Source organism: Histomonas meleagridis, assembly GCF_020186115.1.
Source record: "Histomonas meleagridis strain 2922-C6/04-10x chromosome Unknown scaffold_61, whole genome shotgun sequence".
Classification (NCBI taxonomy): domain Eukaryota; phylum Parabasalia; order Tritrichomonadida; family Dientamoebidae; genus Histomonas; species Histomonas meleagridis.
In genome coordinates this window covers 3,259,572-3,282,614 of record NW_027150931.1, presented here as the reverse complement: position 1 = coordinate 3,282,614, position 23,043 = coordinate 3,259,572, and the positions used below count along the sequence as shown (strand labels likewise).

General features: G+C 27.1%; 8 protein-coding genes across 8 annotated transcripts; 6 read left to right on the top strand and 2 right to left on the bottom strand.

Annotated features, from left to right (window-relative positions):
• Window positions 1-1,089: 1,089 nt before the first annotated feature.
• On the top strand, window positions 1,090-2,190 carry GO595_011014 (leucine-rich repeat protein; the record flags this gene model as incomplete). The annotated part of the gene is made up of 1 exon (XM_067913757.1): window positions 1,090-2,190. One exon carries the CDS (start codon window positions 1,090-1,092, stop codon window positions 2,188-2,190), a length of 1,101 nt encoding a protein of 366 aa, XP_067769752.1.
• Window positions 2,191-6,480: 4,290 nt separating this feature from the next.
• Window positions 6,481-8,058, top strand: GO595_011013 (histone-lysine N-methyltransferase EHMT1-like; the record flags this gene model as incomplete). Its single annotated transcript, XM_067913756.1, has 1 exon — window positions 6,481-8,058. The coding sequence occupies one exon, from the start codon at window positions 6,481-6,483 to the stop codon at window positions 8,056-8,058; it is 1,578 nt and encodes a 525-aa protein (XP_067769751.1).
• Window positions 8,059-8,405: 347 nt separating this feature from the next.
• On the bottom strand, window positions 8,406-10,052 carry GO595_011012 (uncharacterized protein; the record flags this gene model as incomplete). Its single annotated transcript, XM_067913755.1, has 1 exon — window positions 8,406-10,052. One exon carries the CDS (start codon window positions 10,050-10,052, stop codon window positions 8,406-8,408), a length of 1,647 nt encoding a protein of 548 aa, XP_067769750.1.
• A 124-nt stretch (window positions 10,053-10,176) lies between these two features.
• On the top strand, window positions 10,177-11,076 carry GO595_011011 (dnaJ-like subfamily B member 4; the record flags this gene model as incomplete). The annotated part of the gene is made up of 1 exon (XM_067913754.1): window positions 10,177-11,076. One exon carries the CDS (start codon window positions 10,177-10,179, stop codon window positions 11,074-11,076), a length of 900 nt encoding a protein of 299 aa, XP_067769749.1.
• Window positions 11,077-19,619: 8,543 nt separating this feature from the next.
• GO595_011010 (uncharacterized protein) lies at window positions 19,620-19,976 on the top strand (the record flags this gene model as incomplete). Its single annotated transcript, XM_067913753.1, has 1 exon — window positions 19,620-19,976. The coding sequence occupies one exon, from the start codon at window positions 19,620-19,622 to the stop codon at window positions 19,974-19,976; it is 357 nt and encodes a 118-aa protein (XP_067769748.1).
• Window positions 19,977-20,208: 232 nt separating this feature from the next.
• Window positions 20,209-20,547, bottom strand: GO595_011009 (uncharacterized protein; the record flags this gene model as incomplete). Its single annotated transcript, XM_067913752.1, has 1 exon — window positions 20,209-20,547. The coding sequence occupies one exon, from the start codon at window positions 20,545-20,547 to the stop codon at window positions 20,209-20,211; it is 339 nt and encodes a 112-aa protein (XP_067769747.1).
• A 387-nt stretch (window positions 20,548-20,934) lies between these two features.
• Window positions 20,935-21,579, top strand: GO595_011008 (V-type proton ATPase subunit E; the record flags this gene model as incomplete). Its single annotated transcript, XM_067913751.1, has 1 exon — window positions 20,935-21,579. The coding sequence occupies one exon, from the start codon at window positions 20,935-20,937 to the stop codon at window positions 21,577-21,579; it is 645 nt and encodes a 214-aa protein (XP_067769746.1).
• A 410-nt stretch (window positions 21,580-21,989) lies between these two features.
• Window positions 21,990-22,511, top strand: GO595_011007 (uncharacterized protein; the record flags this gene model as incomplete). The annotated part of the gene is made up of 1 exon (XM_067913750.1): window positions 21,990-22,511. One exon carries the CDS (start codon window positions 21,990-21,992, stop codon window positions 22,509-22,511), a length of 522 nt encoding a protein of 173 aa, XP_067769745.1.
• Between the last annotated feature and the right edge of the window lie 532 nt (window positions 22,512-23,043).

The following is a 23,043-nucleotide window of genomic DNA, read 5'->3' as shown; positions in this document are numbered from 1 at the left end:
ATCAAAATTTATACAAAACTCAAAAAACTCAGCAATTTGTTTAAGTCCAATCTCATCAGTTATACAACAAAATGAAATTATTTTATTTTTAAATTCATCTAAATCAAAGACTTGAACAATTCCTTGAAAGCAAAAATAATTAATTAGTTTCATAAAACTTACAAAAGAATAAGCGCTAATATTTGCCATAAGCATATTTGGTATGTTACAATTTAATGCACGTTGGAAACAGTCTGGAATATTAATTAATTCATAATATACATCACAAAAAGCAGATTGTAAATTTGATTGAATAATTAAAAAACGTGAAATGTCTTCTGTAAGTTGTGATAATGAAGAAAAATCAAAGTCTGGAATTGTTTTAGATATATAAATCATTTTTTTTATCAAGTGAAGAATTGATTCACTCGCATTGTATGACGAAGAATTAAATAGCGAATGTACTGTAATTCCGATAATATCATTGTTTATTAAATGAATAAGAAGTTGTGGAGTGAGTAAATTGGATAGAATCATAAAACAAATTTTTGACATTTCTGAACAATTTGTTAAAAATTTTAATGGTTGGAATGAGAGGTTTTGACGAATAAATTGGGTTATTAAATCAATTAAGTCATTTGTATATAATGATTCAGAATTATTATCAGAAAGTGTCAAAAATAGGATGATTTTGAGTGAAGGGATTCGTACAGATGCGTCACATAGTGGGTTAGAAATGATTTGTATGAGAATTTCTAAGAGAGGAGTGGAAAGCAAATCATCAGGATTAGGTAATGGTATTGATTCAAGACGTTTAGCAATTATTTTTAAATTCTTTTCCAAGGTTGCTGATTCATTTTCATTGAGAGCTTTCATTAATGAAATAATTGGCTGAAAATGATTTAAGGGTAGAAACACCATTTTTACATCATTCAAAAAATATATCTTCTCTTCCTTTTTATTTGGTAATGATAAAAAATCATGTGGAGTTAAAGAAGATTTTTTGTACTCCGCCATTACAAAGACGTTAACGCGCCGAAAGTTTTGTCAAAAACCGTTTATCAGCAGTCCATTATTTTTTATATGAAAGGACAAAAAAATGGAGCAAAAATGAGCAAAAAGCACCAAGAAATTAAAAGCTTCTTTGATATTGATATTTCTACAACTACAGAACAAATTCATCTTGAAGATAATAAACTTGTTGATTTTTTAGGTTTAGAACCATTAGACACCTTAGAAGCCCTTTATTTAGACCGCAATCCAATTTGCTCATTTTTAGGTTTTCCTACACTTAAAAATCTCAAAACGATATCTCTTATTGATACACCAATTTCTCTTATACCAAATTTCCGCTCACTTCTTCTTATTCTATGTAATTCGGATCTTGAGTATATCAATGGAGTTAAAGTATCTCCTTCAGATCAATTACCACCGACTTTTGGTTCACCAGATCTTATACGTAATCTTCTAACCAATGGCTGGGTTCCACGGTGTAACTTTTCTTTTCATGAAAAATCCACTTCTCAGACAAATGCAGAATATGATCGATATCTTCATATCACATCTCTTCATTCACATGATCCTCCATCAGTTCGAATTGTTCGACTCCTCCGATCCTTAGGTCAAAGTCGTGCACAAATTCTCCAATTTCTTCGAAAATTTCACTCATCAGCATCACTTCACAATGAGACTATTTCCAAAAACAAAACTACGAAACATATCAACGAAGTCGATTCACTTATTAATCGCCAACAAGACATCATTAATTTGCTTGCAGCCCAATTACAATCCCTTCAAACGGGAAGTAAATCTGTTGACATGTATGAAGCCATGCTTAATGAATATGGAAATGATTTACTTCAAAACGAAGAAATTCTTTCATCAATTGAAACTGGCAATATAATTAGAGATGATAAAAAGACTAATGATGATGAAGAAAGAGGATATACAATATTACGTAATTCGGTAGTTGAGTTTTTAGGTGTGGAAAGTACAATAAATGATAATGAGCTAATTAAAATATTGGAAAAGACGAAAATACATAAAAAAGAAGAAAATGCTGAAGATGATAATGACGAAGAAATTGTAATAGGGAATGAGGAAGAAGAAGAAGAAGAAGTGAAAGAAAGAATTGAAAGTGATGAATTTATAGAGGAAGACGAAGAAACTGAATTAGAATTCGATGATACAAGTGAAGAGTCGGAATATTAATAAATGTAATGTATACATAATTGTTTTAAAGAATGTAAATTAATAAAAAAAATATTTTTTTCATTAAGATATAGAATAATATGTTTGTAATATGCTTTATTAATTTCAACCAATATTACAAAAAATTTGATATACAAATGATTTTTTTGAGCCATTTTAAACTAAAAAGAGAATGGATTTTTATATAAGTCGAAGGGAATTGAATTTTTATTCATGCTTTTATGAGTTTTAATGAAAATTAATATAAATTGCAAATATAAAATGTACTTTTAGGCGTGGTTTCCAAATATTATTTTGAAATATTAAATTATTAAAATAAATATCAAATAAAACAAATAAATACATTTTACATTAGCATCAATTTCTTCATGTTCAAGAAGTAATTTAACTATTTCTATATAACCTTTTTTATATGCAATGATAAGCGCAGTTTTAAATTATTTAATTAATTTCCAAATATTATTTTGAAATATTAAATTATTAAAATAAATATCAAATAAAACAAATAAATATCTTCTACATTAGCATCAATTCCTTCGTGTTCAAGAAGTAATTTAACTATTTTTATAAGATTATTTGCTGATGCTAAAATAAGTGCAGTTTTAAATGATTTAATTAATTTCCAAATATTATATTGAAACCTTAAATTATCAAAATAAAATTTAAACAAAATAAATAAATATCTTTTACATTTATATCTATTCCTTTTTGTTCAAGAAGTAATTTGACTATTTCTATATAACCTTCTTCAGATGCTCTAACAAGTGCTGTTTTAAATAATTTGAATTATTTCCAAATATTATTTTGAAATATCAAATTATTAAAATAAATTTTAAATAAACCAAATAAATATCTTTAGCATTAATATCAATTCCTTTTTGTTCAAGAAGTAATTTAACTATTTCTGTATGACCATTTAAAGATGCTCTAATAAGTGCTGTCCAAAATAATTTAAATAATTTCCAAATATTATTTTGAAATATAAAATTATTAAAATAAATTCTATTTAAAACAAATAAATATCTTTAGCATTAATATCAATTCCTTCTTGTTCAAGAAGTAATTTAACTATTTCTATGTTGTCATTTCTAGATGCATACATAAGTGCTGTATCAAACAATTTAAATCATTTCCAAATATTATTTTGAAATATTAAATTATTAAAATAAATATCAAATAAAACAAATAAAAATCTTTGGCATTAATATCAATTCCTTCGTGTTCAAGAAGTAATTTAACTATTTCTATATAACCATTTTTAGATGATAACACAAGTGCTGTTTCAAGTATATTTGAAAATTTCCAAATAATATTTTAAAACATTATATTATTATTACAAATTTTAAATTATATGAATAAATATCTTTAGTGTTAATATCAAATTTTTTTTGTTGAAGAAGTACTTGAGCTAAATCGAAACAATTTTTTTTACATGCAAAAATAAGTATTGTACCAAATATTTTTAATAATTACAAATTTGTTAAAACAAATTTCAAATAAAATAAAAGAATATTTTGCACATTGGTATCAATTACATATTGATTAATAAGGTATTCAGTAATTTTTTCACATCCTTTTTCCATTCCATACTCAAATGCAGTTTTAAACAAATTGAATTATTTCCAAATTATGTTATGAAGCATAAAGTTTTTGAAATAAATACTATATAAAATAAACAAATATTTTTGGCTCTAATATCAATTCCTTTTTGTTCAAGAAGTAATTTAACTATTTCTGCATGACAATTCATAGATGCATACATAAGTGCTGTATAAAATAATTTAAATAATTTCCTAATATAAATTTTAAACAATAAATTATTAAAATAAACTTTCAATCATATAATTAAATATCTTTTGCATTAATATCAATTCCTTTTTGTTCCAAAAACAATTTAACCATTTCGATATTACCATTTTCACATGCTTTCATAAGTACTGTTCTAAATATTTTAAATATATTCCAAATATTATTTTCAAATGTTAAATTATTAAAATAAATATTAAGCAAAATAAATTAATATCTGCGCCGTTTATATCAATTTCTTCATTTCCAAGAAATGTCTTAACTATTTCGATGTGATTTTTATCAGTTGCAAACATAAATGCTGTCCAAATTAATAAATATGATTACTAAATATTATTTTCAAACACGAAGGAATTATAATAAACATAAAATTAAACAAATAAATATTTTTTGCATTAACATCAATTCCTTTTTGTTCAAGAAGTAATTCTACCATTTTTTGATTACCATTTTCAGATACATAAATAAGTGCTGTTTTAAATAACTTGAATAATTTCCAAATATAATTTTGAAATTTCATTTTATAAAAATTAACTCTATATAAATCAAATAAACATCTTTATGATTTAAATCAATTCCATCTTGACCTAAAATATATTTAACAAGTTCAGTATTGTCTGATAGTAATGTCATATATAAAATATTTTTTGGAAATTGATAATTTTGAAAGAAGTGTTTAACAAGAAGTAAATTCCCAATTTAAGCTGTTTCATTAAAGATAGAATCATTTATTTTCATACCTTCTTCTTCCAAAAAAGAAAGTATTTCATAATTATTATTAATACAAAATTGTGCCAAACTATTTATGTTTCCATCCAATTTTTCTAATTTGTTTTCATAAATATATTTAAAAATATCATTTTGATGGAATTCAATTGCTGTTTCATATGCTTTAAAAAATGAAGAATGATTTTGTTCACATAAATGAATGATTTCTTCATTTCCACCTGCAACTGCATATTTACCTGCATTTATTACTTTTGCACCATTCATAAGTAAATATTTAAAACATTTAACTGATCCAAAAAATGCTGCATAATCAATTAATGTAACATTTTTTTGATTTATAAAATCACATCTTTCATAAATTGATGGTTTTATTTCTTGATTAAAATAAAAATTTGTTTGTGATGACATTTCTTGAAGTTTTTCTAATTCATCATTTCGAATTATTTTTGCTATTTCATTTGGATTATGTCCTTCTTTGATGAATTGCTTATGAAGTTCAAAATCATTCTTTGAAAGCTCTTCATAATTTTCATGAAAATAATCTTCTTTAGCATCATAATTTGTTTTGTTTTCTGATTCTGTTTTATAATGTGCAAAATATTTAGAATTGATGAATTTAGTAACATTTGAACTAATTAAATTTTTTTCAATCATTCTTTCAATTAAATAATATGATTCTTGTGATTTAATCTTACATAAATAATTACAAAAATTTTTAATAATATTTATTTTCTCCTTAAAAAATTCTTCTTCTTTTGTTTGAAAAGCTTCTAAATAATTTAAATACAAATCACTTGAATATTTTTGTGCATAAAATGCAGAATAAATTAAATTACTAATAATTGAATTATATGAGTATGAAAAATTTGAATCATATAATTTCATTGTTTGTTCAATTGACACCATAAGATCTTCTTTCCTTAGGTTAAATATGATTTGCTCAAGTTTACAAAGTGTTGCAATGAAGTTATCATTTTTTTTATCCATCTTATTTAAACAATAATTTTGGTCGGCTTTTTTGAATTGAAAAAATAATCTTTGAAAAGTGACGGCTTCATGAACCCACAATAGTCAGCTTTAGCCTTTTTATTGGATATAATTACACACGAAAAACTTCTTTGATTTACAGGTTCTGTTGTAATGAATTTCCCACAAGGTATATTCCAGAAGTAGCTTGTGACCTTAAAGGAATTAAAATCAATGATAAATTGTATTATTTTATTTCATATTATACCGTGCTGGATATGGCAGAATTTGGTGCAATTTTATTTCTGAAAACATATATTTTTATACTTTGTTTTTCAATTGTAGATAGATCATCTCTTGAAAGATGTAAAACAAAGTGCTATCCTGAAATCAAAAAGAACTTGAAGAGCTCTGAAATTCTTCTTGTTGGTACAAAATCAGATTTAAAAAAATTCATACTCCCAGATCAATGCATTCGTAAAGATGAATTAATAAATATGGCACGAGAAATTAATGCATTTGATTATGTAGAACGCTCAGCATTGTCGAATGATTGTGTAAAACAAGTTTTTGATGTGGCAGTATTCAAAGGTATAAAAAAACTAAATAAAAAAACAGAAAGAATATTTATTTTTTTTAAAATCTGCATTAAACTTTTCTTTAAAACATAAATTGTTTATAATGAAAAATCAAGTACTTGCATTGAATCAGGAAAAAACATCTGTACGTTAAGAGACCGTTTATTATATTCTAATGGAAGAACGTTAAGTTACCAGATTTGTTTTTTTAATGGAAAATGAAGAAGGAAGATACAGAATAGAGCATGAACAAGAAGATTATTTTGGATATTGCTGTAATGACAATGTTATTTTTGAGGATCCTTTTGGTGATTTTGAAACATACTTTTATGATGATCCAGATATACCACCAAATTCAGTCAGTAACTTAGTTCATGTTTTTCGGTCGGCATGGCTTGATCCTTATTTCTTTCGTAATCGTGTTTTAGCAATGTATCCTATTGATGACTTTTTACCTGAAGAATTCGGCTTTATGCTAGCCATACACAAAATTCTTAAATTAGAATATCCATCACCTGAACTTCCTAAAAAAGTAATGATGGCATTTTGCGTCTGTACTGGTCGTAAGGATACAACATTAAAGTTTTCAAATGTATTTTTCCCCATCGCACGTGATTGCCATTATCGCGCGCCAGTTTATTCCAAATACAAAACTCCAATTCAATGGAACATTACACCCACTTTTCTTCAATTAGCAATTGAACATACTGTTCCTCTTCCAAAACTATATTTTAAATGCAGCACGCATTACATAGATGGACATGTTGAAGATGAAGGTCGATTTAATGAGGATGAACTTAACTTTAAATTTTATGGAAAAGATAATCTTCCACAATTTCCACTTTCATTCGAATTTCGCCATGTTTTAGTATCATATCTCACACGATATCCATTAAGCGATGGGAATTTTTGGACTCGAGTTCGATGTGGTGATTTTGAAATTGCATTTGGCGATGACATCTCAAACGGTCTTACCAAATATTGTCATTTTAAGTGGGAAAACAAATTTAATGGCTCATGTCCGCCAACATTATCAACGAATTCCGTTGCCGAAGTTCATTGGATTGATGATTCGATCTGTGAATCGATTGAAATCGAAGATGAAAATTATTCTGGATTTTGTCCCAATTCGAATCTTGACAGTCTTGAATGTGTAAGACGGACAATAAAAGATTCTTTGAATGAAATCGGCGCATTTATTTGGGCTGATAAAGATACGTCGCGTATAAACATCGAAGATATGACTTTATTGAACGATGGCGCAACAGTAATTCTTGTTGAGTGTAATAAATATTGTGCGTGTAAACGGAATTGTCCGTATTGTTTAACAGAAAAAGGTCCGTTTCCACATTTGCAACTTTTTTTTTCTCCTGGTAAAGGTTGGGGCGTTTATGCTACAGAAGACATTGAAATAGGAACTTTGATTACAACTTACGCAGGGAAATTAGTTGCTGATAAGGACTCAAACCCCGAATATTACTTCGCAATCGAGTTCAATGATTATACGGCACAAAATGGTTATGATGCAACTTATGATTGTAACATTGGAAGGTTTATTAATCAATCGCATGAGCTAAAAGATGGAGATAAAAGATTCTCACAACCAAATACTTACGCTATTTATATTTTGTCGACGCTATTGGAAACTGCACAAATCGGAATTTTTGCGCTGAGGAAAATTTATAGAGGAGAAGAATTGACTTTGTTTTATGGTGAAAACTTCAAAATGGATAATAAATGTAACTGTAATGCTTGCATTATCAAGAGGAAAATGCAAGAAATTCGGTAAATGTTATATAATGAATTTACTTGTTATGTAAATATTTTTTTTCAATCTTTTCCTCATGAAACATTTTTAAGGCTACAGCACTTTCGATCGTTTTTAATTGAAATCATGTTCAAAAAGTTTCAGATTACTTCAGCTGATATTTCAATACCTTTATTTATATGATTTTAAAGCTTTAAAAAAAAAAAAACAAATTTAGCTTAAAGTATTATATAAAACGTCATTTAGTTATTACACAACATTTTGCGCAAGCTTGGAAAAGTTCTATATATTTGTCACTCACTTTGCTTAAAATTTTGAAAATTTATTTTAAATAAAACCAAAATTAACTCAAACAAACATAAAAATATTTATTGTCTTAACATCAATTCTATCGTTTTACATTCGTTCTCCTGCTTCGGCCATTCCAATTCGAATTTTTCCCTATTCACCACGTACACTTTTGGCACTGGGAACCTATGCAACTTTCTTTTCCTCAGCTCTTTTCCCAGTTTACTCTCATCATCGATGTTCTCATTCGCGTACACTTTAATTTCATAAAACGAATCCGCTACGACAATTGGCGGCTTATTCAAAGCGACGTTTACCTCATAAGGCCACAAGGCCAATTCCTCAATTAAAAAGTTTTGGGAAGCCCAAAAAGAGACTCCCGTCGTATATCTCAAATAATCTTTTCCTTTATCGACAATGAATTCTTCTTGCATTGGCACCGCAGCAGAAACAGAGAACTTAAGTAACATTTGTAATGGTGGAATTAATGAGAAGAAGATATCATCATCACGTTTGCCGGCCATGATTGGTAATATCTTATTATTATATATACGTAATAATTGTGGAATTAAATTCGATTTTTCTCGGATACCTTCAATGCCTAAATTTAAAATTCCTGGACTAAGCGAGCCAAGAATTGGTAAGTAATCATGCGATGTAGGAAATACTTTGCTTGTAACTGTGCGCATTTGATGTGGTGTATGTTGGGTTTCAAATAATATAAAATTGGATACAACTTGTATCGGCACGCCATTTGTGTTGAACGATACGCGGGGCATTGAAACTCGAATTAAACGGGAATAACCGTTGGGTACTGAAACTTTGTGAAAATTTGAAGGGTTTACATCGAGCTGATTGCCGATGAAAATCCGAGTGTGAAGCTTAAAGATGACATTAGAATCAAAGTAGCTTCGAACTAATGTGGTGACTTGTAAGCTCGCATTGTTAGATATATGAGAATCTAATACATTAATCGAAAGACCATCATGTGATGATGATTTGGTACAGGTAATCCAATCAACGGATACATTGGCTGTGATGTCACCTTGTTGTTGTGAATTACTGGAAAACATTAACACTTTAAAGAAACTGGAATCAGAGTTAAAAAGAAATGAGAGATTTGGAATTGAGTGTAAGGCTTGATTGGAATAAGATTGAAGGCTTTGAACATGTTTGAGAATGACAGGAACATCATATGCTTCATTAAGTAGAAAAGAGAAGTCAATGCTAATTGTTTTTAATGGAAGAGAAAAACTGAAATTAATACCTTTAACACTACCATTAATAACACGCAAAAAGGAAATATATCTTGGAAAGATAACAGCACAGAAAAATCGTTCATTCTGTGAAATAGAATTAAGTGCAACGGAAAAATATTCTTTAAGCCGTTCTTGTGTATTTGCAATAGCGTCCATGTCAAATACAAAGCCAACAAAGAGTTTAGTAGTTTCTGGCAGTGGCTTATCTATGTAAAAATTGTCAATAAGATAATCTGTAGAAATACCTGTTTTCACAACAGTGCCACAAAATGGACATTGTGGATTCGATGTCTGAAGGAAAACAGAAGTGAAATAAGCACCGCAATTTGCACACTGTTTTGGATTTTCATCGGGATGTTGTTGTTGTTGTTTCTCTGAAAGTGGTCTTATTTGTAAAATTATTTCTATTCCAAGTTCTTCTGCTAGTCCTTTACTATTTGGCCATATTTTTAAAGAGGAATCAATCATTTCTTGTAAACAAGTTTAACACTTTTACTTTTTGATATAACTCATAGAAATTTTTGAAAAATAAGAAAAAAAATGTAAAATATTCATTTCAGCGGTTTTCATCCAGCCAACTTTTAGGTATAAAATGGGAGCTGATTACTATAAGATTCTTGGAGTATCTCGTAATGCTACTCCAGCAGAATTAAAAAGTGCTTATCGTAAGCTTGCAATGAAATGGCATCCAGATAAAAATCCAGATAATCAAGCTCAAGCACAAGCTAAATTCCAAGAAGTTTCAGAAGCATATGATGTTCTTAGTGACCCAGAGAAACGTAAAATTTACGATCAATTTGGTGAAGAAGGTCTTAAGTCTGGAATTGGCGGTAATGGTTATTCATTTAACTTCAGCAACGCTCAAGATATCTTTTCTCATATCTTCAACATGGGAGGTTTTGGAGATATGGGCGGCTTTGGTGATATGGGAGGATTTTCATTTGGTCGCGGACGTAATCGCAAGCCAAGAAAGCCTCAACCAGCCGTTCTTGAAATTGGCTTAACACTTGAACAGCTTTATAGTGGTTGCACAAAAAATCTCAAACTTACACGTACAATAAATGGTGTACCAGATTCCAAGATTTTCTCCCTTAACATTGTTCCAGGTTGGAAGGAAGGTACAAAAATTACATTTGATGGTGAAGGTGATCAAATCCCAGGTATGTTACCCCAAGATGTACAATTTGTAATCAAACAAAAGCCGCATGACATTTGGAAACGCGTTGGCGACGACATTGTAACAGAAGAAGTTATTTCGTTGAAGCAGGCGCTCTGTGGCCTTAAAGTTTCGCGAATGGGCGTTGATGGGAAACCGGTCACATTTGAGAGCAAAAGCGTAATTGCGCCGAACGAAGACTGCAGAGTGACAGGCGCAGGAATGCCCAGGAAAGGCGGAGGAAGAGGAGATGCTGTGTTTAAGTTTAGCATAGCATTTCCACATGATTTGAGTGAAGAACAAAAGAGAAATATAGCGCAAAACTTGCCTGACTAAAATGTTCGATAAAAAACAATTACAGAAAAATATATCATTAAAAACATATAATGTTTTTAGTATAATGAATGTGTTTTTAGTTTTACTGCAATGAAATTCATTTATTTTGGTTTTATAACTTAATGATTATTAACGACATTTTTGGTTCCAAATAACTTCGAATAAATCTTAAAGAACATATAAAACTTAATTTGAAAATATTCAAAACACAACGAGAAAAACAAATAATTGTGCAATAGAAATGTACCTACAAATAGATACAGTCAAATTACTTCTTAGATATCCAAGGAATTTACATTAAGATAAAAAATATTTTCTAGCCTTTTTAATATTCCTAGTTTGAAAAAATATTTAAATTATTTATTATATTGGACAATTAATATGTATCCATCTTCAATAATTTAAATTACTTCTTGAATAAAAAACAATAAAAAATGATGTGGAAAAAAAAAAAAAAAAAAGTAAACTGAAATAAAATGAAATCCCAAAAAAAAGTAACAGTTAAATCGATCAATTTTGTGTGAAATATGGTTAGCTGATTTACTTTGACTCATAGATATGCAATATTTGAAATTTTTTCATAAATGGTAATGCAAAATTTTGTTATCTTACATTTGAAAAAAACTTCAAAACTTTACAAAGGTTTAACGTATTCTAAAGAATGAACCAAAACCCCTTCGATGAATGGATTACACCATTAAAAGAAAGTTGTCATGATGTAAACAAATTACGACATTACTATTCAGTTATAGGGGGTTTTATTGATAATATTACTCAGACAGGTTTCCTACCTTCAGAATATGCAATTTTTTCAGATCAGTTTATAAAAGAGGTTCCTCAAATCATTATTAATGAACTTACAAGCAAAAAAATTGTTAACAAAAATCAACAAAATTTGTTAATAAAATACAAAAAACTTTTTATTCATCTTGGTATTTATGGTCTTTTATCTAAAGACTGGAGTGCAATTAATGTTTTAATTCAAGTTTTAGGTGTTGGAATTTATAGTACCTGGAAAACAAATCAAAAGAAAAACAATCTTAAAATTTATGAATACTTTCTTGGTCTTCATGGAACAACTCTAATCATTGAGTACATGCCTAACATTACATCGCTTGACCAACTTATTCCTATACTTATCATTTGCTCCAATCTTAATCGACTTGATCCTGATTTTCCTTTACGTAACTTTTTCGACATTACATTTCGTGTTCTTGAGTCGATACCTATTAATTCAGTTGTCATATTATCAAATGCATTAAATCTTTTACGCATTACATTACCAATTTCACATTCTGCCAATAAATTATTTCTTCAAAGTTTATTTAATCTTATTGTCCCATTAGCTAATTCCAGCAAAAATAGTTTTACAGATTTGTTATTTGGTTATAGCAAATTAGAAACGTTCCGCGACTGTTTTACTAAACTGATTCAAAATCCGATTTTTTTCGAAGTTTTATTTAGAAATGGTTCACTTGAATCTAAGGAATCAATCGTAAAGATATTACTTGATAATGATTTACTTTCACAAGAAATAATTAATGTAATTATAGCAAATCAAGTTGAAATGTCCAAAAAAAAAGCAAATTTTTCACGCTTTTATATAACAATGATTGAAAACATTAATTATATGAAACAGCTTGACTTAATTTATGAGAAAATTATTAAAGCAATCCCTATACCATTTTCATTTTTCGAAATCATTCGAGCTTTAATTAAGAAACTTGTCGAATTTGATGATAATGAATTCTTTATCGATAAATTAATCCAAAAATTACTTGAAATCATTGAGACAGAAACAGAAAACATGGCAAAAGAAGCCATAAAAATCTTTAATTTCCTACTTGACCGTACAAAATATTGTTATGACTTAGATAATGTAATAAATTTATTAACGAAAAATGAAATTAATGAAAAAGAATTGGTTTTGATAATTAAAAAAACCGATGCGCAGGCACTTTTCGATAAAGTATTGGATGAACTGGTCAATGATCAAACAAATGTAAAACTTATAATGGTATTACCAAAATTAATATCTAAATCAAAGTCATTAACTCAAAAACAAATTTCGGTGATTACTGATTTACGATTTATCTTACCTAATTATTATGAAATCTTAAGATTACTATGGAAAAAAGGTCAAATTAATAATGAAAAAGCTATTCAAATGATGTCTAACGTTGATAATCCCGAAATGAATTTACAATGTTATGAATTTGTAAGTAGCATTTATGAAAAAGAAGGATTTTCACCTAAGTTTAATATAAAAGAATTGCCAATTAAAAACGAAGAATTTTTATGGAAATGTTGTATCCGTAATTCGAATGTCCGAAGGAATTTTTCGGAATTTTTAGTTGAAATTTATATATCAAATGATGGCGTAAATATAACTGACACAACAATGATTGAATTATTTTTAGGAAAATGGTCAACTTATTTCTTAAGTGATCAAATGAATGATAATTTGTTGGAATTACTTTTAATATTTATTGATATGATTGAATCGAATATGAATCGGAATTCCGTTTTATTTGGGTTTCCATTTGATTATGAACGATTTTTACCTTATTTTAAGATACAAATTATATCAAAAGAATTAAATTTTGTTCATCCAATAATTATTGATAAGTATGCACATGTTGAAACATTAATAGAGAAAGTTTGCGAAGAACGTTTTCTTGATATTAATTCATATGATTTATTATATGATAATATCATTGTTAATCGAACAGATCCAATTCTTAAATTTGTTAAAAAGAGTTTTCAAAAATCATTTAGATTTGAAATGAAGCCGAAGAAAATTTTATTTAATACAAAGTTATATCATTATCGAACAGAAATTCCTTCAATAGTATTAACCAAGAAAGAATATTTAAAAAATATATTAAATCTAATTGAAGAAGGTAATCAATTTGCTTATCAAATATTAAAATATTTGCCTTATAATATATGTTTAAATGATGAATCATTAATTTTGAATTTTAATGAAATTTCACGAGATTCAAATTTATATGTTTTAAGTATATTTTTTAATCGATTTATTATATTATCTATTTTTGGTAATAGTAATTTCGATAATGAAATTTATAATGAAAATTTCTTTAATTCGATTTTAGGATTAATTAAAGAATTGATTCAATATTATAATTATCTTCCACTTGTATGTGATATAATACAATCATTTACAATCTTTTTAATTAGTTATCTTAAAAAATCAAAAATTTCAAATCAAATTCTTGAGAAAGTTATACAAATGTTAATCGAAGTAATCGATAGACCATTTTTTTATGAAATAATTTATTCGTTTTTTAATTTTTATGTGAAACAAATTAATCAAAGATTCGAATTTTCAATTGATACAATTTCATATTTGTTAAATGAAGTTAAAGAAATTCGATGTTTTGTATTATATTTATTTGATTTTATTAAAATTCCAATTCATCAATATTATAAAATCTTGAAAAAATATAATTTTATTACAATCGAATATATGAAATCATTAAATAATCATTTAAGTTATTATGGAATTAATGATGAAAAATCAATTATTGAGAAATTTATACCTGAAACGCAAAACTTATTAATGAATTCTCATATAAAAATACAAAAAAAAACATTAAAATTAATTTCTATTTTGAATAAACTTTTATTAATTAATGTCGAAGATAAAATTTCAATAAGTAAATATTTAATTGAACGATTTATTACATTTGAAATCAAAGATTCTGATTTTAAACTTATGAAAGATGCATTTGAGTTAATATTTGAGTTAAATTCATATGATATTTTATTATTTAATCAACTCGAAAAAATTAAAATAAAAAATTTAATTGGATTTAATATTAATTTTAATGATTTTAATACTAATAAAAAAGTCGGTTTAATTAATGAAGGTGCAACATGTTATTTAAACTCAATACTTCAACAACTTTATAATATTAAGTTATTTAGGAATTTAATTTTCACATTTATTAATTCCGATGATAAATTACTTAGTTCATTAAGTGATTTATTCTTAAAGATGAAATTTATTCTTCCGAATACTTTAACAACAAAAAATATAATCGAATCAATTCAATCAATTAATAAAAATTTATCACCTACAAAACAAAATGATTGCGCTGAATATTTACAAATGATATTAAATAAAATCGAATTCAAAGATATCTTTCAAGGAACAATTAAAAACATAATAACAACAAAGAATGATAACATTACATATGAAGAAATCGAGAATTTTAACATTTTAAGTTTAAATATTAATAATTCGAATAGTTTAATTGAATCATTTAATAAATTCATTTCGCCAATATATATACGAAATTATAATTCAATAAATGTTCATAATATTGAAGTTAATAAAGTCATTAAAATTGATAATGCTCCACCAGTTTTAATTATACAACTTTTAAGATTTAACTATGAAAATGATCAAATTAATAAAGTCATGAAAGAATATGAAGTACCATATGAATTTAATATAACGAAATATTCCGAAAATGAATATGATACATATAAATTAGAAGGATTCATAGTACATTGTGGTACATCTGCTTTATATGGACATTATATATCAATAATAAGAAACAAAAAAGATAAAAATTGGATATTATTAAATGATGAAAAGATTAGTGTTATAGATGAAGAACAAGTTGTTAATTATTTATATGGTAAAAATCATAAAGATACTGGTTATATATTGTTTTATAAAAGGAAAAATGATATAAAAATCGATAAAATCGAAATTCCGGAATATTTAATGCAAGATAAAATACAACAAAATATACCAAAGTTTTTGTCGAATCCAGAATTCTTTAATTTAATATATAAATTAGAAAAACTTCCAAATTATCAATTTCATAATTATTCCATTAATTATTTGATAACAGTTTTATCACATTTATCATTTAAGTCTTTAAATAATGAAATTTTTTATGACTTTTGTAATGTAATTTCGAATAAAATCGATTCTAAAAAAATGGATATAAATGAACGAAATGAATTTATTAATTATTATGCTGAGTTTTTAAATGATTCACTTTATTATTGTAAATCGAAGAAAATTCGAATTGAAATATTAAAAATTATAAAGAAAATCATTGTGAAAGAATGTAATATAATAAATTTGATTGAAGTAATTTTTGGACTTTTCGAAAATCAAATTCAATTCATTAAACAAATTGATCAAATATTTGCTTTATTATATTATTTAATTGAAACATTTCCTGAGCAAATTGATGCCGAAAGAATAAAACATTTTTTGACTAATTTCAAATTTAATGAAACTAAAATCGATTTAACAAATTATGTACGTTTATTAATAAAATTCGATGTTAAAAAACAAGAAATCGAAAAAATTTTATTAATAACTAATACAAGACCTAAACAAATTGCAAATTATATTGATTTTTGTAACCAAAAAGAAGATTATACAAAATATTTAACAACAAAGAATTTATTCAATTCAAATGTTATAATTGTTTCGATATTTTTATTAAAAGAAAATTCATTTAAGTTTTTGTTGGAACGTAAAAATCATTTTCGTCAATTACCTTTAGTATTAATTAATACATTAGAAATGTATCCGAAGTTTAAAGACCTTTTTATACATTATATTAATGATTGGATTCCTTTATATTTTAATTTGAAAGAAACAACATTCGACTCATTAATAAAAATTATTTATATTATTATACCACATGAGAACATTAAAAGTACTTTTGATATTAAAAATAATAAAATAAAACCGATAAAAGTATTAAATGAACAAGAAAACGAATATTTGAAAATAATTATCAATTCGTTTATCTTGAATTTTAAAAATTTGATCGAAAAAATTAAGAAGAAAAATGATGACGAAAATAAATTAATTTATTTCCTTTCGATATTAAAAGAATTAGTTTTCATTTCAAGAGAAAAAATTGATGAATCAATGTTTATCGAAAGTTTTTCATTAGTTTTATCATTCACAAATCATTTCTCTAAAATTACAAATTCATTTTTAGATTTTATTAATAAATTTAATTTTAAAGTTCCAGAGAAAATCATTCAAAACATGATAACTTATGTTGTAGACTCAACAAACTTCTTGGAATTCATCGAATTCCTTCGTTATTTCCTTCCAATTTATGAAAAGTTGCCAATAGATTTGAGCTTTGAAATGAAATTTTTGGATTTTTGTTTCTTCGCTCCATCATTTTATACGTTTAAAAATTATGATTTTGCAATCAAACATTTGAAATGTTTATGTAAAAGTTTCGGGAATGAATTAAAAGATATTTTTAGAAGAAAGAAAGAAAGATGGATGGAAACAAATTACTCTGGTGTACTCATCTTAGCTGAAGAATTGGATCTCGAGAAATTTCTAATATTAAGAAATTTGAAATCGGCTTTAAACAAATATCAATATTTTTCATTAAATGAATTAGTGGAAAAAACATTGAAATTCCTTTCAGATTGGATGTTGAAGGATGACACAAATGTCCTTGAAAGCTTAATGGAAAACCCAGAATTAAATGAAAAGAACAAGGAAATGTGCCTGAACTTGATACAGAAAAATAGAGAATAATATTAGTATAAAAAAATATTGTTCGTTTTTTGTTTTTTTATTTTGGTTTCGTTTGTTGGTGCGCTAGATCGAGAATACATTTGATTTTGTAAATGTAGATGTTGGTGGAAGACATTCATCATTTGTAATTACTCTAATTTTATATTCACTTATTGATCCATTTACATAAAATGTTTTCCATAATTGTTTATGCTAAAATGTTTTTAGTTGAATTAGTTACAATATTAAATTCACTTTCACCATAATGTACATTTACATTATCTACAATGATAAAATTCCAATCGTTTCAATATTTTCCCCAACATAAAGAGTTGTTAAACTTTTACAATTATTATATTCACTATTTATAGTTGCTAAATATGAATTTTCATTAAGAATGATCACCAACTTTTCATATTTGTTTCACCAAAATATTTTATCTTATCAGCAAATAAAAATAAATTACATCAACAAAATGTATTTGTTTGGTTTTAATTTGATGGTTTTACAATAGATAAAAAATTGAAACTTTTTACAGATGAGTTTTTTAAACAAAATACTTAAAGTTATATTGATTTTTAATGATGTTATTGTGGAAAAAATTATAAAATTTTTTTACATTTCTAAAACCAAACATGTACCATCAAAATTTTAATCATAAGGATCACACACAAAACCTCCAGCACTTTTACTGAGGGGACACCCCTTTATTCGACTTTTTGAATAGGGGGATCAAAACCGTTGTAAAAGGTAACGTCTTTTGACTATGGAAAATTATGTTTTTAGAGATGGGTATCTTCTAAGACTATATTTGCAACGCGGTCCTCATGCTTATTACAGGTGTGCGAATAGAAAAAACAAATGCAAGGTTCGACTTTCTATAAATCATTCAACAATGACTGAAAATTTAACTGGTGAACATCTTGACTCTTGCACTCGAGATGAAGACCCAGATCGCATTGTTGTTAGACAACGAAGAACAGTAAACAAACAACAATTACAGTATCACCCTCATTCAATACCACAAGTTCCACAAAATTGGATGTATAACCCCACAACATTTCAAAATTTTTCAATACCCCCTGAGTTGTATCATACAGTAGATGGGCAAGAATTTCTTCAACTTGTTATAAACTTCCCAACAATTTCTGCTGTTCTTTATACCAAAGATATGCTTTCATTTTCATCTCTATGTAACCACATTATTTTTCATAGTCTGCCCATTTATTGTGAACCTTTTCAATCTTTTGTTACTGTTTTTGGATATTCTCATGAAAATGAAATTCGTCCTATTTCATTTTTTCTCATGCAAAAAGGAGAAAAATCGGATTTTATTCTTCTTTATAATTATTTTCTAATGACTTTTTCAATTTCTTCAAATGTTCAACATTATGCTGATTATGTTCTTTCTTCATACATTAACTCACGAATTTCTTTGTATCATCTTAATAAATTCATATCTGCACAAATGATGATTCGGAAAGAACAGAATTTCGAAAAGATATTTGCAGAATTATTTGTGCAATTAGCAATGAGAAATGCCGAAGACTTAATGAACATACTGAATGAGCTAAGAGGTATACATAGAGGAAATGAAATCGTTTCATTTTATGATTTAAATTTTGCTGATAAAGAATTCGATTTTTGGAATGTCTCAAATGACATATGGTTCAATAAGATTTTCTACTCATATATGATAGCAGTAGAAAAAAATCTTGAACAATGCTCAAAAGAATCTAAAAATGGAATAAATATATTTGCACAGAAATTGATACAGTTCGAATTATCGTTCAGGAAAGTAAATATAGAAATCAAAGAAAATGATTTGGGATTAAAAGATATTAACTTTTTTGTTGAAGAACTAGAAAAAATTAAAGAGTCTATAGAAGAAATTTAACTTATTCATTATTTGTAAAAAGTATTTTCGATAAAATTTTATATAAAATGTAATCTTCTCATTTATAAAAAGTGTCACTGTTTTGAGCACTTTTTAATAATGAGCGCCACTCCGAGAATTTTGTCTGATCCCAGTTCTGAATCAGACTCAGATAACGAATCTGGCTGGGATTCTACTGTGTTATATATCCAACCAAATCAAATTTGGACAAAACCTGCTGGAGCTTATCTTTTCATTTCAAACGCTTCGATTGTTGCTGACCCAGTAAATTCATCATCTGCACACGCAGTGCTTCGAGCATGTGTAGATAACAAAATGGCAACACTTTGTTCACTTTTTCCAAAACGTTCATCTCAAACCATGAGGCTTATATTCCAAGCAGATCAAAACACATTTTTATTGAATACTGGGAACTTTCCAATCTCTTTGTGCGTTTTATTGAAAGGTGTTGAGTGAAATTTTATTATTACTAATTTTTTGTGAATAAAATAATTTATATATAATCTTTTAATTTAGTCAACTTAATGTTTTTGTTGTTAGAGTGGATTACAAGAATCTATTGTTTGAAAAAATTTTTGTGAGATCAATCATATCATAAAAAATCTTCATTTTAAAATTACCTTAAAGTACCCATGAACTGGAAACGCACAATTCATGAAAAATATAATAAAAAATCAGTGACAAATGTTTATGGAGGAACAGCTTCAGGATCATATGGTGAATCCGGATTTTCGCCATTTGCTTCCATTTCGCGAAGCTGTCTTTCTCTTTGAATACGATTATATTCGTAAACAATTTCAGGATACCGTGGAGATGTGATTCCAAAAAGATCTGCAAAAAAGCCACCTACATTATATAACACATGGTAAACGCCAACAGCTGCCATTTTTGTGTATTTCCATATTACATTTTCATTTTGTTCTGTTTGTTCTGTATTTGTATTTTGTTCTTGAGTTGTTGCTTGTTCAATGTGTGGATCTTGTTCTGGCTGATGATTTTGCTGTGGTTCGTTCTGCTGTTCGGTCATTTCTTTAATCTAAAAACCTTTAAATTTTTTTCTCTCAAATATTTAACATATTCTGTGAATTTGAAAAAAATAAAAAAATATTTTGTTCATTACTTCATCATTTTAAAGAATTATTTTAGGTTGTAAGACATTTATACTATGCATTACCTTAAGGAATTTGATACCGGCGTTTATTTTTGTTTTTCAAATTTATAAAGTAAGAGAAAAAATTCTTAGAAAAATAACCATTTCCTCATGTGTTACCTAACTGTTGACTTAAAACAATTATTGTAATTAATAATTATTTTGTGCTTTTAGTTAAATATACTTCATTTTTTTCTGTAATAAATTCGGGCCACCCCAAAAGTATTCTTTTATCATTTTCGGTTACGGTTTTTAATCAAACAAATGAAGCCAAACACAACAGCAGACATGATTAAAAAAATGGAAGATTCAATCCAACACGAAGCAGAGAACAAGGCCAAATCCATTAAAACGCAAGCAGCGCAAGATGCAGATCGTTTCAAAACCAGCACAATTTATAGGGCCAAACTCAAATTAAAAGATGAAAAAGCACTACGCCAAAAGCAAATCATTGCTCAAAAGAGTGTTCAACTTTCTCTGATTAATGGTAATCAAAGAATGTCAATTCTTCAAATTCGTGATGAAGCTGTTCACAAAGCAATGGACATGGCTGTCAAGAAATTAGAAGAAATTTCTAAGTCAAGTGAATACCGTGACCTTCTTTTCAAGCTCTGTCTTCAAGGACTTCTTTCTCTTCTCGAACCAAAAGTTGAATTAGCAGTAAAACAAGCTGACCAAGAACTATTAGAAGGAATGTTGGACGAATTATCACAAGAATATTCAAAGAGAACAGAAAAAGAAATAGAAGTTTCTTTATCAAGTTATGTTGTATCAGACAAATGCATTGGTGGAGTCGTTTTGATTGCAAAAGAAGGGCAAATTCAATGCTCAAATACACTTGCTGATCGTCTTCATTTGGCTTGTAAGGATTTATATCCACAAATTAACAAGATCTTTAATTCCAAATAACTTAATAAAAAGCTTCTTCTAACTTACATATCGATTCATTGAGCTTCTCAATATATTTCTTCCATGCAGAAACAGTTAAAATGCGATCAGACTGTTTTTTGTAGGTTTTATAAAATAATTTGTAGCCGTCAACTTTTTCATGAAGTTCTTGGCATATGTTCCTGACTTGTGCTTTGGAGAGAGCTTCATCGTTTTTATTTAAAAGATCTTCAACATAAAGACAAAGAGATGTCAAACTTGATAATGATTGATAATCTGTTGTTGGAACTTTTATCTCACCTATCATTTTAGATATTTCATCCACCTCAATTTCAAAACTTTCTTCATTTAAAATTTGATATCCTTGTCTTATTACTTCATCAACAAAATTTTCTTCCATTCGATTTGGTGTACCCCAAATTTGGCCACAAATGAGCGGACTCAATATTGATTTTTCTTCGATAACAAAAGGGAGTTCCCTTTTTTCACCAACTTCAGGTTCTACGTCATCCACCACCTCAACAAATCAAACATCGACAGATACATCAAAAATCACAGACACAAAGACATCTGACACATCAAAAACCACAGACACAAAGGCATCAGACACATCAAAAGCGAAAGCTGGCCTATCATTTGCTGATCAGATAGCGAATCCTTTTGCTACTGGTAAAGATTCACAATCGTCAGGAAAATCAGCTCTAACATTTAGTAGCAGTGGCTTTTCCACTACAGGCAAACCATTCAATCCACAAGGGTCTAAAATTGAAGAATTTCTTACATCGAAGATGGCCAAAGGAACAGCTAAACCACAATCCTCAGCTGCTCAAGCAGAAGCTCCAGATCTTACATCAGATCAAAAACCATTTTCGACAGAAGCTAGAATAGTTCCAATTAGTGGTGTTCATTTTGATCTTTTGTTCAAATGCGTCAAAAAAGAAAATCAAAATTAAATCTTTTTAAAATGATCATAAACAAGTATGTTTTTACAATTATATGCATTAATAGGTTTAAATTTTTTTCTTAAAATTATTGATATCATTATCTATGGTCATTATTGCTTTACAGAAAGAAATTGTAATTTGTTTCGTAAGAACTGAAGAAGCTAACCTATCTCACCAATTATTTAATCAATTCCTATTTTTCCTCTCTTTTCACAAATTTTGTGCGTTTTCTACAAATTAAACATATAAAAGAATAAAGCTTCATTAAACATTGTTTTGTTGCCCTTTTGAAAAATATTTTAATTAAAAAATTAAAACTTATTGTTATTTATTACATTGCTATGTTGCTCAAATATTTGACTTATATAAAATATTTGACTTATATAAAATATTTGACTTATATAAAATATTTGACTTATATAAAATATTTGACTTATAGTTTGATACTACTAATTATTATTCAGCAAATTACAGTGATTTCATAAGATTTTCTTTCATTTTGAATTTTTTTTATGTAATGAAAAAAATTGTAAAGAGATAA